Source organism: Pangasianodon hypophthalmus, chromosome 14 (genome assembly GCF_027358585.1).
Source record: "Pangasianodon hypophthalmus isolate fPanHyp1 chromosome 14, fPanHyp1.pri, whole genome shotgun sequence".
Lineage (NCBI taxonomy): Eukaryota > Metazoa > Chordata > Actinopteri > Siluriformes > Pangasiidae > Pangasianodon > Pangasianodon hypophthalmus.
Genome location: NC_069723.1, coordinates 2117485 through 2131808, shown reverse-complemented (window position 1 = coordinate 2131808; position 14324 = coordinate 2117485). Strand labels below are relative to the sequence as shown.

The following is a 14324-nucleotide window of genomic DNA, read 5'->3' as shown; positions in this document are numbered from 1 at the left end:
TCACGTGATTCACTGTGACAATCATCATCTTAACACTCCAGTAGATTACACTGATAGATTCACTAGTATTTGATTCACTAGTATTGTGTTCAGTTCGGCGAAAACAAACACCTCTAAACGAAGAGCAGATACAGAGGTACGAGAAATTTGGTCCCACGCTATTCAAGGTTCACGAAAAAATGTACATTCTTAATTCTGAATTGAACATCCTGGGTATTTGGAAAGCACAGGAGAATAGATGGACAGAGAAAGAAAAGAGAAAAATCAGAAAGGAACGTAGAAGAAAGTAGAAAATGGGAACCAAATAAAAGATGACAAATTGTCATTTCCGTATATTTACAGGATTTTGCAGGAAATAAAACAAAGCACTTTGTGCAGAGTCTGTTAGGTCAGGTCCTCGAGCCCAAGTGCAGCTAAAGCAAGTCCTTAGTTTCAACTTGTCCATTTGTATGTGTGTGTGTGTGTGTGTGTGTGTGTGTACACTTTCCAGTTTTAAGTGTTTCTCAGCCCTTTCTATACTCCATGCCTGACGCCAGCTTTGGAGGGATGGTCCTCATATCACTGTGAGTTTTCTGGTCCCCATTATCCCATACACACACACACAGAGTAAACACTTCATAAAAATATTTCTAATTAGATGAGAGCCGTGTATATTTAAGGCCACTACCAAACAAAACAGCAACAACAACAACAAAAAAAAACATTATTTCATGTCACATGTCCATAGAAAGTCTTGAAGCTTTAAGATGCTTCAGTAGCCTCTACGTTTGGTCGAATGTAACAGTGAAAACATGTAAACACGCACACTAAATACTGAATGTCTGTGACACTCGTCCTATTTGCAGTCCTCGTAAGGACAAGGGAGGTTCTTGTATTCCATCTCGGAATCAATTCTCCATATATTTCAGCGTTACAACCTTTTTTCTTGTAATACCCTTTCTCCATCTCTGTACACCATTATTCATCCATTTCAGCATCACACACCTTTCTTATGTCTCGAATGAGTATTTCCACGCTCTCTGCTCTGTGCTAGCTGTATAATAGCGCCCTCTACTGACTGAAATTTACATCAAGAACATGTAAAGCCCCGCTCTAGTAATCCATTATTCTAATGTGGACGTTATTGGGGTGGTGGTACCTTCAAATGTCTTTATACCTTTAGTGTGAGGATCTATAGAAGGGTTCGTCACATGGTGGAGTAATTCAGTGGACCGAACCAATTATTTACTGAACCAGAAAATAATGTATCTGTAGCTCGGTTTCCGTAGCAGATCGTGTAGTTTATCCAATCACATGAAATTCTGTAAATTATTTAGCTGAAGGCAGCTCATACAACCACAGACTAGCTATTTTTTATATATATTTTGACGACATGGCTCGTTAATTGTATTTGTTGATTCAATAATCAATGTTTCTAGTGGAATCTAGTGGAAGTGCTAAACTTAAAAAACACTTTGAAATGTCTTATTTACCCTACGTTCACACTAGCAAGTGACAAGACACTAGTTTGTCTCTTTTGGGCGTGTTGTCGCTTGTGGGCGTGGCCTGTCCAGTGTTTTTTAGTTCTAAGAATGTATAGTCTACTACGAGTAATACACACCACTTTTTTAAAAAAATGTATTTCGGTTTGATTGACGTTAAATGCTAGGCTTCGTATTATCTTAATTGGCAGATTAGCTAACTGTACTAGCTACATACACTCACCAGAGGCACGATGGCTCTCTGCTACATCCATCCAAGCTTTGCAATGTCTCTATACACATTTAATGTTAAGTCATATATGACAGGATAAGATGCAACCGCAGTTATAAGCTTTTCTCCATTTTTGCGTAAACAGTAAATGGGAACTAATAGCAGGTACAACCTAAAATTGTGCGTGGGGAACTGAAGAAACGTCTGACGAGACATACCATAGGATTGCTTCGAGGAATCATTCGAGTCAGTTGTTCGGATTTGTCTCTTCACTAGGTTATTCCTATTGTAACTATAAAGTAATCATCATTTTAATGGTTAAGCATTAAAAGGTCATTGCTGTTGCCATTCAGTCATGTGAGCTGTTTATCCGGAACTTCGTAAGCAAGGAATGTGGACCTTCATAAATTTTAGTTAAATACCCCATGACCTACGAAAGGTAACTCATCAAAGGTACATAATTGGACCTTAAGGAATTTCATTGTACCTTTGATGCATACATTTACATTGTACTTTGGGGAACAAGGACTCCATTATTCATCTGTTCAGCACTGGTATATTTCACCTTTCGCATACATTTCCATTAATTAATAGCATTACTCCTGCTCCCTTCTTTTACCCTCTCTAGGTGCCTTTCAGAACAGTTCTATTACACTTCCTACATCTTTCCGCAACTCTATGTTCGTCACTGATTGATTTTGAATATCTCCACCCTTCTTTCCTTTTTTATATGTCTATGGTCATAGTCATACCATGACATGCAGGACCAATATAGCTCATATTCATATCTCATTATTATTATTATTATTATTATTATTATTACTATTATTATAATTCTCTGAACTCTACGATCATTATAAAGATGGTAAAGAGCTCCTTATATCTACTTCAGAAAGGAGTGATTCATCACTTTTACACTTTTCTTACTTCTTAAAGTATTATCCCCTTTCTTATTCTGTCTATTCTGTCTCTAAGGTCCTTCTGACAACGAGGTCAATCTCTCTTCCTTTCTTGGCTAAATTCAACAGTAAAACTCACTCAGATGTCTTTGATGCGTCTAGGAAGCTGTTATTACAGTGCTTGCAAGGCGAGCACATCGTTATTCCTTCCCTTTTCATTCAGTTTGAATTTTTTTTCCATTGAAAAATATCGAAAGATGGAAATGTCCATCTCTTTGAATTCCAGCTGCCATGTCATGACGTCATAACAGGCTTCACAGGCAACCAATCAGTGTTACGCACAGTGCAAGTGCACCCTGTAGGCCCCGCCTTCCCTTTCTTTTTTTTTCTTTCCTTCTTGTTTTTCTATTTTTCCCAGGTTTTACTCTGAATCTTCCTCTTTCTCTCTCTGTATATTTCCTGTCTGCTTTTCTCACATTATCTCTCCTTCCCCTTTTCTTTCTTTCCTTCTTTCTTTCACTTCTGTTGCCTTCTTGTCTTTATTTCTTTATTTGTCACTCCCTCCCTTTGCTTAACTCCTTCCTTTTTATTTCCCTTCTAACTTCCTTCCATGCTCTATTCCTTCTTCCTTCCTTCCTTCCTTCTTTCCTTCCTTTATTACTTTCATCACTCCATCACTTCTAGCTCCTTGCAAGCACTGTATATTTCCTTCAGGATATACAAATTTCAGTGTTTCACTTCCTACATATCATTTCATCTGTACTTCCGCACCCTCGTTCCCTCTTTTTTTTCAACTCTACATCTATAAGATCAGTAGTTTTTGTAATATCTGTCTCTCATTGTCAGGTGAATGGCACAAACATACAAATACGCAAAATAAACACTGCATATGTATTAACTCATATCTCTTCTTCCAAGATATTATTCATCATTTCGATATCACTCCATCCCTCTTGCCTGAGTCTAAGGTCCTAGAGCACTGGCTGTAGTTCCGCACTTGTGTTTGTTTGTATTACATCCTCTGGGACGCCATTATTCATTGATTTTAGCGTTACCCTCCTCTTTCATCAGTTCCCATCTGCATATTCCCCTCCTTTCTCCTTTTCTCATCTCTAAGGTCCTTATATCCTCTCTAAGATGCTGTTATTCCTCAATCTCAGCGTTTTTTTTATTATTATTATCTCCACCCTCATTCCCTCATTTCATCTGTTCTGTCTCTACAGTCCTCTTAAGGACGAGGAGCTCTGGCTGTTTGCCAAATTCAACAGCGACAACATGTAAACACACACACCAGAAAACCATTATCACATATCTCGAATTAATATTCTCGCCACTTTCTTTCGTCCAAGGTCCTTATAAGGACGAGGAGCTCTGGCTGTAGTGCCGCAGTACCAAGCACTCGTATTTGGGTGATGATCCAGAGGCAGGAGAATTCGAGATGCTTCCTGAAGCCACAGAATCTCTAAACGGCGAGGGGGGTGTTAGCGCGATAATTTCCTCCATTTCCCCTTTAGAAGCCTGCGACTCGTGTACCGTTGTTTCCAAAATCTTCTCTTTAACGCCCGAAGGACCTCCGAGAGGGCAGGAAGTGGATGGACGACCTCCGTTTGACTCCACAGGTGGAAGGGGTTGAATTTCAGCATAGGTCGTCATGGTGGCAGGCATGGACATGTCTCGGGACAGGAAGTAAGGGGGCGGGACTTTAGCAGGGCGCGGTGGTGAACTTGAGAGCATCATGCTGTTTAGTTCGCTGATATTAGCTGTGAAACGGTTCACAACGCAGCTGATTTGCTCCATTAGCGAGCCCTGTGATGAGCTAGAGATCCCGCCTCCGACTCCCATGGCTCCGCTCACAACCACGCCCCCACCAGATCCTATCCCTCCCACACACGATCCGCTTTCTCTACGGGACGATTGGCTGACGTACGAGGAAACGCTAATGATCTGTTCATCATCAGCGCCTTGGCTCCGCCCTAGAATTTCTCCCGTCCTCTGACTCACGGTGCTGATTGGTGACGGAGTCTGCGGCCGATACGTAATTGGATATCGCTCCTCGCTCTCTGCGACTTCGTAAAGCATTTTATCGGTAGCGCTTTCAGGCGTGACATCCTCCGACGCCTTGGAGAAAGGCTTGATCACGGCCGTCTGGTTGTTCTCGCGCTTTTTGATGTGGAAGGAGAGACGCTGCCACAAGTGGCCACCTTTGGAGTTGCGCTCCGTCTGAGCCCACGTCACCGACTTACCGTTAGAGCTGCAAAAAAAAAAAGAAAACAAACCAATTATTCATTTTGAGTAAAAAAAAAACGCAACAAGAAAAACAAACAAAGCTAAGAATGAGTTTCAATATCAGGCAATAAAGGATCACCGTAAAGTTGATTATTTTCCTATAACAGCACATCCTGAAGTGTTTTATTTCTCTTATACCACAGCAATTTGCCAGCAATAACAAATTTCTTATCAACTGAAGAACGATACGTCATACTTTTTATCCATTTATAGTTACATTTAATGTTGTGGAACATCATTCCATCACCAGCCTCACTTTTTTTCTCTCTCTCTCTTAAAGTTAATAAGACAAAAATATGCAGCTTGTCATGTTACCACGAGCTTTACAAGGCACTGACACTGGAGACTCCTTCCATAAATTTTAAATAAACAACTCCTTACAGAAAACTTGCCATATCAACAGTTACATGTTTTTCTCTCGTTTATATGGAGCGTCCACCAAACAAGTCTCTGTGTAAGTTGTTACTATAGAAACGATATCAGAAAGAGCGCATTAATATAAACCTGCATTACTGTCAGAGCTGCTGTTATAGAAAATAAATCAAACTCCTTCTGACCAATCAGAATCGAGTATTCAGTAGTGCTGTGGTATAATTCCTGCTATTGGGACGCTCGTAACTGCCTGTTCTTCGCCACTTATTATGACTGTTGCTATGGTTACGACTGTGAGAATGTTTTTTTTTTTTTTTCATAATTTAAAAACACATGTAGACGGAACGTAAACTATTTATGTTATCGTTGTTATGGTTACTTTTTTAGGTTTAGTCTGAAGAGCTAAACATGAGGTTAGAGACACCTGCCTAACAATATGAGAAGGAATAAGAAATAGTTAACATATTGGAAACATTATCCATCCATCCATCCATCCATCCATCTATCCATCCATCGATTTTTTTCATTCATGCTAGTCGTGTTAAGCAAATTGACTGAGACACACGGATATTTCATAGTTGTGTGATCCAAGGACGTTTTTAAATCCGCGTGTCTTGTTTTTATTCTTCTGGGTTTAGGAAAAGGTCATGATCATTTATTCGAATGAATTGCCATGGAACTGCAGATGCAATAATAGGGCTATGTTTCTCTCTCTCTCTCTCAATCTCTCTCTCTTTCTCTCTCTCACTTTATTTCTGCTCCCTTGGGGTTAATTAGCCTTGTTAGTTGGGACTTATCTCATTATGAACATGCGGATTTTATCACATAGGGCTGATTGAGTGCTTGAAAACATTCAAAAAGCGGGAGAACCACAGTAAAGAGAGAGAGAGAGAGAGACAGAAAAATAAAGAAGAAGTGCAGATACAAAAAGAGACAGTGGCGGAAACTGAAAAAATTTTGGACACTTTTCCATTAATGAGTTCTCGCTATTGAACTAAACTAATGCTGACTCAGACAAGGTTTCTCTTTTCTTCAGCCAATTTGTTCACTTCTCTCTCTCTCTCTCTCTCTCTCTCTCTCTCTCTCTCTCTCGCTCTCTCTCTCTCTCGCGCGCGCTCTCTCTCTCTCTCGCTCTCTCTCTCTCTCGCGCTCTCGCTCTCTCTCTTGTTCTCATCAAGTTGCCCTTTCCCCTATTTTTACTTCTTGTTGGAAACATAACGCCAAACAGCGACAGGAAACATACCCACACACCCATGTTCTACTTCCTGTTTCATTTTAGAGGTCATTCTTCAGAGGTTCTTTATCCAATTATCCAATAATAACGGGTTCTTAGCCTCCTAACCCTGTTGTATGGTTCTACGTAGAACTTTCCCTTAGAAGGACAACTGAAGAACCCTTAAAGGTCACAAAAATACAGGACGGAGTCTATAAAATAACTGTACAGTGAAATTCACAGCGTCCTGAAAGTCACTTCGGTATCTCAAAAACAGCGAGACTTCCTTCTTTATCATTCTATCGTTCATCTCATCTGCTAATCCTCCACCTGTTTCTTTTTATTTTGAGCTAATTATTCTTCTCCTGTTCTGCCATCTTCCGGTAATTCAGTTTTTGTTTATGTGACAACATTGGCTTTCTTATAGAGACACAAACTCATCCCATCTTGTCATTTACACAACTATCGTTTGTAGGATGCATCAGTACCACAGTTTTCAGCCCGAGCGTGAATACTTATTTTTCCCAACACAGATACCGATACTGATACTGAAACGAGTAACGTAGAACGTGACGTAGAGACGTAGAACGTGTTATTTAGCTCTGTTTATGTTTCCTTGGTTTAAATATTGACCATGAAAAGTGCACACTAGTGAGTTGATCTCAAATAAAGTGCACCAGCTAGCTAGATTAGTTAGCTTGGATAGAGCAGTGGAGAAGTGGGTTTTAGTTCACTTGGGAAAAAAGCTTCTATGCTGCAGTTGGGAAAAATGTACGTTTTTATCATTGCTGCGTCTCGAAGACCAAAATACTGTTATTTAAGAGATGTTATTTTCACGCAGCTAGCATTGCTAGTTTTCTTGCCTCGATAATGATGGCTTTGGTTCCTGTTGCACTGCAGGAAATGACCTTAGCACATGGAAAAACCTTGAATATAGTCAGATTTACCTAGTACATATTTATCTTATAAGATTACAATAAACCAAATATAAGCTTATTAAGCCTTATTACGCCTATTTCTAGCCATTTTTTACTAATTTCATGCTTGAAATAGTCCTGGTCTATGGGCAGGTAATTTTGCTGATTTTTAGTGATGTAAGCTGCCAATTTTTTGCAGCGTATGTGCCACTTGCGATGTTTTAACAGGTCACGTATACTGTAGAAAGATGCTGTAGCTCCTCCTATTGATATTTTCACAGAACGCAGTTTGCAGTCTGTTCGTTAACGTGACAACGCACACTAGGTCACATAGTATCACAAGGGTGATACTCGGATTTTGGAATCGGAGAATTTTTTTACGAGTACGAGTAAGGTTTGTTACATACTTCACGCAAGACAACATATACAACAACGCAAGGGGCGGTTCCAGAATATGCAACGTGACGCATTGTTTTGTGCATAGCCGATAGTGGCGCTGTATACAAACGTTACCCCAGGGACATCGAAATTAAAGAAGTACGCATTCCTGGAAATAGTAGCCATTTAATTCATCATTCTGCTCCGTCTTTACTTTGCTGCCCCCTTGTGGATTAGCTGAGCATGGCATCGATATTACTATCGGTATCAATGCATCTCTAATGCTTTGCGAGTCACCAGTTAGTCAAAAGATCCACTAACTGCACATACAATTGTGTATTCATTATTTGGGTTCTCAGTAACTCTGGGCTTGAGTGAAGTTCAGGGAATTTGGTTCACTTCGGTTTATTCATCACATAAACGCTATTACAAACGCCTTATGGTTATTGGTCCACTGTGTCCCAAACTACACAACATGTAGGTCACAAAAACACAATCACATATGTCTCACCATCTGTTCTCTGTGTTTTTATCTCTCTCTCTCTCTCTCTCTTTCTCTCTCTTTCTCTGTCTGTCTGTCTGTCTATTCATCTATCTATTTTTACCTAAAGCTCTTATAAAAGACTGTAATTTGATGGGCGCTTAATTTTGTGTGTGTGTATGTGTGTGACTGTGTGTGTGTGTGTGTGTGACCGACACATTTATTAGTGTAATCACATTACGGGTTCACTCAGGTGGCAGAGCACTTACTGGAATGGAACACACACACACACACATACTCACACACAGTATTATTAATGCAACACACACACACACTCACACACACACAGTGTCTAACCTGAGCGTGTCCCCGGATGAGGGTCGTCTCTTCCACAGGTTGGCGAGGCTGCTGGTGGGCGGCGGTGTCTTCTTGCCCCGCCCCACATGCATGCGCACGGCTGTAGAGGTGGTAAAGGCGCTCCGTACGTTGCGCTCAGGCTTGGCCAGGATGACGTAGACTTTTGGCGCAAACATGCAGCCGAGTGCCACGGTGCCACTCAGGCTCACAGAGAAGCACGTCGTCACAATCTTGTAGTCCGAGCCGAAGTAGATGGGAACGAACGCCAGCCAGATGACACACGTGGTGTACATGGTGAACGCCACGTGCTTGGCTTCGTTAAAGTTCGCCGGCACGTTGCGTGTCTTGAATGCGTAGAAGGTGCAGCTGAGAATTAGCACGCCGTTGTAGCCAAGCGGCGCGACTACGCCTAGGTTGCTAGTGTTGCAGATGAGCCTGACCTCTCGGATGGACGGATGGTGGAAGACGACGTCTGGTGGCTCCAGGACGAGCAGCGTGACGATGATGCCGAGCTGCACCATGACCAGGAAGGAGGAAATGGCTAGCTGGGCGCAGGAGCTAACGAAGCGCGGTTTCTTGGTGCAGATTTTCTTCTTGCTGCCTGCTAGGATGCGAGCGATGCGGTTGGTTTTAGTGACGAGAGCTGAGTAGCTCAGGGCGGGTGCCAGGCCGACACCGAGGCGCTGCAGGAAGCAGGAAATGATGCGTGGTTTAGAGATCAGGCAGAAGGTGCAGATGTAGCCCAGGCCAATCCCGAACAGGATGACGTAGCAGAGCTCACGGCTTGACGACTTCACGACAGGCGTGTCGCGGTACACCACAAACACGGCTGCCACGAAGAACGTCACCAGGAGACCGAGGCAGGAGAAAACCACCGCAGCGATCGGCTCCGGGTCGCCCCAATGCAGATACTCGACCGGAATTGGGTCACAACCTGCAAAGTGACAAGAGAGAGTAAGAAGAGTCTGCAACACGATAACTTATTCCAAACTCCCAGGGCCATAATCAGGTTATGTCAATATTTACAATGGGGAAAGTTACGTGTATTCAGAATCAGGTTACGCACCTGCTTAAGTTGATTTTTTTTCTGGGTGCGCCAATTATGCAGATTTTTAAGATTTTTCTTTCTTTTTGAACATTTTGCGCAGCTTGTGAATAGCACTTAAGTCTGCTTAAGTTGCATCTGATGCGCACAGTTTCAGTATTAATTCCTGACTATGTGTGCGTGTCTCGACTCCGAATACCTCCCTCTGTTCCCATCTTCAACGACAGAGCCAGGCAGAGCAAGAGAAAGAGACAGAGCCCAGCTAGCACTGCTCTACACTCCAATATATAAACACTAATCAGATCTTCAAACAAGGTCAAACTAAACTTCCAGAACGTGCGGCAGACGTAAATTAGAGTGTTATCAGACCCTAAACAGAGAGAATAAAGTGTCTGACAGATGAGCAGGTACAGGCTCAGTGAGAGACTGCGTGCTCGGTGCATGATGAGGGAGATCGATACGGAGCCGCACTTCCTTATTTTCATACCCAAATGTTAAAAAAATGACAGATCTTCCTAAGGGGAAAGGATGCACAACGGCACACAGCGCAAAAATGTCAGAGTACGTCACTGCCTCAGATACAGAGAGTTGTCATTATTCATTATTTATTTCACTATTATAATAAAGGGGCGACATAGTAGTACATACGTACAGACCGAATTAAAGAGAAGGAGACACAAAGAGAGAGAAAAGAGGCAGAAGGAGGAAGTGAAACATTGATAAACAGCTGGAAAGAAGGGAGCAGAGAGAGGGAAAAATAAGAAAGAGAAAAAAATACACAGTGATAGAAAGAAACAGAGGAAGATGCATAAGTGTATATCGAGAGATAGAGAAAGAAAGAGAGATGGAGAAGGATTGACAGCCAGCAAGGCATACAAATACAGGGAAGGAGAAAATCTGTCACTGTGAGATGGATAGATAGATAGATAGATGAGAGATAGAGGACGAGATGTACACAGCTGTCTGCATTCTGCATGAAAGCCCTTGAGTGTTAAGTACGGAACTGGCGTACGAGCACGCTTCTCCTCCTCATCCATATAGATTTGATTTGAACTCTTTGAATAGTATCTGGACAGTTGGTCCTGCTTTTTTTCACGCAGATCTGGCAACCCTGATCATAACATTCATCGATTTTCCAAGTTCAGGTATCTGATTCTTTACACAGCTGTCTATTCTGTAAAAGCTGTTATAACACAGTGCTGCTGATTTTCTGATTCTGATTGGTCGGAACGTGTTCCAAGCTAGAAGACGGTTTCTTTTCTATGGTAACAACGTACACGGGGACTTGTACCGTAGACGCGCCATATAAACAGAGTTAAAAACATGCGTCGTTGATGTGGTGACGTTTTCTGTGAGGAGATGTTTGTTTAACATTTTTTGGAAGGAGTCTCCAGTTTCAGTGGTTGGAACAGTCAGAAGTAAAGCTGTAAGTTTTCCGACATGGGAAAGTCTTGTGTAATGTGACATAAATTCAAGAGAGAAAAAAATGATGGAACGAACTGTTTATAGAGGGAACAGGAACTAACAGATAAAATGTGCAATGTAGTGTAGTTTAGTAAATAAAAATGATAACTGTTGGCAAATTGTTGTCATACAAGAGGAATAAAACACTTTAAGACGTGCTCATATTCACGTTGGGTCACGTCACAGTACAGCGTAACTGTTTTATTTTCCTACAACAGCATGTGTTTTACTCTTTATTTAGAAATCATATTTTCCATATTAATCCCCTCCACATCGCTCACTTGTTCTGATGGAAGAGTCGTTATTTAATAACAACTTCCTTTTACATGTTATCTTCATTACTGACCTTGCATTTCCTGTTGGTTCACCATTTTCCACCACAATCTGCGCTTCACACAGAGCGTATTTATTACACTGTCCCATGAGCTACTGCATTAGTAAATTAAATCTTAATCTCAAGATGCATTTTCTGGTCGCATCAAGTTGGGTTTCGCACCGTGTCTCCATTCAGCCCAGAGTGAAAGAGAAATTTAGACTGAGAAAAAGAGAGAGAGAAAGAGACACAGACACACCAGAGAGAGTAAGATGGAAACAGTGAGAGATGGATAGATAGAGAAAGATGCTTGTGGCAATGTTGCTCTTCGTTAATATTAAAAACTCAGAGACTCTGCAGTAGGACTGTGAAAGTTCTGCAGTGTAACAGTTCCCTAATTAATTATTCATCACCCTCATTAATTATTCATGACTTCAGTTCCTGTTTATTACACTAGTGCTGTTTATTACTGTTCTTGTTACACTTCATAAGAAAGAAACCATAAATATCCAAACATATAGATCCTGCTGCCTGTCTCTGTGCCTGGATCTGTCGCTCTCTCACTCAGCCTCTTTCTGTCTCTCTCTCTGTCTCTCCCATTCTCTCTCTCTCTCTCTCTCTCTCTCTCTCTCTGACTGCATAATTATTTATCACTTCAGTGAAGCAAAATGAAGTGAAACAATAACACTCAGAACGGACGTGAAACACGTCGAAACATGAATATGAAATGTAAGCAGAACAAAATCTGTCTCTCTGTCTCTCTGTCTGTCTGTCTGTCTGTCTGTCTGTACTTTATTAACTGTCTCAAAAGATGCCACGTATTCTTGTATTCATCTCCTTATTAAAGTGCTAATGAAAAAAATCACACAGTGAAATGAAACAATTCGCCTCCAAGAGACGTGAAAGCAATTTGTTTACAAGCTGTCTTCTCTCTCTCTCTCTCTCTCTCTCGCTCTCTCTCTCGCTCTCTCTCTTTATCTGTCTCACAAACATACACCACAGCACACCCAGCCATGCATATAAACACCTACACAGGCAGATTGGTTCGCTTATCTGATTTACGCTCTCCCTTTATCTCTCTCTCTCTCTCTCTCTCTCTCTCTCTCTCTCTGTCTGTCTGTCTTTCTTGTGGAGAGACAGAGAGACACACGTGCCTTTATTCGGAGTCCAAAAGTTAAGTCAGTGTTCACATTGGGAAAGTTACTCGTATTCAGAGTCGGGTTACGCAGCCGTTTAAGATTATTAAATTCACCGGTATGTAGTTCATGCCTCCTGGGTTGCCAGATTTTTCTTGAGTAGAAGAGTCCAAAACAGAGTTTTACAATAGCATCTAGACCTTTAAACAAAAGCACTTGCCTATAAGACTGGAAAAAAATCTGGGATAGAAAATGTGGACTGAAGAGGTTTTTTTTTACCTTGCCATCAAATGTAATAATATGTACCATAAAAATTAAACAAAAAAAAAAGACTAATACGATGATATATAAACGAGATGATGGCAAGCATCGACATCTAATAGGAGTCTATTATATCGCCAATATACTGCTGCATGAACATTCAAATTAATCACTGCAAATTTGGTTTAACTTACTAATATGGCTTTTATTCAGTAGCTTTTTGCATTTTATTTTGTTATATTTCAGTTAATTATGCGCACAACTTCACAAAGCCACTTCATTAATCTGAGGTCACGAAACTGGAAAGTGTGCGTGTGGGATTTTTTTTTTATCATACTTTTATTTTGATATTTTGAGTTGTTGAATTAATAAAATAATGCCAATGTTCATTTTTTTGTTCATTCATTTTGTTCACTCCTGTAAAGAGAATGTGACCAGAGTTTGAAGGATAAGCTGACCTATCACTCATCTGTTAAGATTTGTTCATAATTTTATCCATAAACAATTCAGTCTGTGAGATAAGCTATGCCTCTGATTAAGATGTCCGCTGTAAGAAAAAAAAATGGTCATGGACTTTAATTAATTAATAAAGTCATACAGTGTTTATGTATTTAATTTTGGCCTCAAGTGGTATTCCATGGTTTTTTGACTCAGCTAGTAGTGCTAGATATTAATATTGCTCTTTGCCCAAGTGCAGGCAAATGGAAATGCATTTAGCATGGCAAATCCCTTAGCAACGGCAAAACATCTCCAAGAAAAAGGTCATAGACTGTTTACAAAAATACGTGAGAGAGTCGACGCTATTGATGAGGGCCTGCACGAAACCTTTTACCCAGCAGACGTCACTCGATGCTTATACAGATTTCCTAAGATACACAAGAAAGGTGGATTTCTCAGGCCTGCTGTCAGGATCAATTCCAAATCGCCAAATACCAAGCGTCCCCTTAGCGACCCCAACTCCGAGAGCTCTGAGAACAACATCTCTTGATGAAAGACATAAATGGATGAGACCATAGTGTCGTAGTCTCATCCATATCCCTCTGTTCATGCATAGTAATGTCCATGTTCATGTACCTGCTGAGTGTCCCAATATAGGAGGACAAACACTCAAGGAGCACTCAACGTTCTACCTACACCTGAAGGACAAGAGATATCAACAGTGTACACATTATGGACACAGAAGACAAGTGGTAAAGTAAAGCAAATGTCCAAGAACAAGGACAAAGACGATATATATGTACATCAGAGAAAAGCCTTAAAAGCCTGTGGTTGTACAAAGGCTTGACAATGCAAGAGGACCACAAGACAAATAACCAAAGAAGAGGAACAGAGCTGATCTCCTATGATTTTAGGACATATTTGTATTTCAATCCAAGCAACACACTCCAGCAGAAACTTAAAACCTGAAGAACAAACACTAAGGGTGCTTTCTCACATGTGAGTCTGGGAGTCTGAGACTGAATCAGAGTGAAATGTATACTTTTGGTTTGTTTGCTATATATATATATAT

The 14324-nt window shown here is 40.9% G+C and overlaps 1 protein-coding gene across 1 annotated transcript in view; it reads right to left on the bottom strand.

Annotated features, from left to right (window-relative positions):
• Positions 1–314: 314 nt before the first annotated feature.
• Positions 315–14324, bottom strand: part of grm5b (glutamate receptor, metabotropic 5b) — a 49672-nt gene continuing 35662 nt past the window's right edge. Inside the window, exons 8-9 of the mRNA XM_034310819.2 lie at positions 8596–9529; positions 315–4842 (exon numbers count right to left, since the gene is read on the bottom strand). Of these exons, the coding sequence (XP_034166710.2) occupies positions 3945–4842; positions 8596–9529 (1832 nt within the window). The 3' untranslated portion in view covers positions 315–3944. The remainder of the gene's footprint in view (positions 4843–8595; positions 9530–14324) is intronic.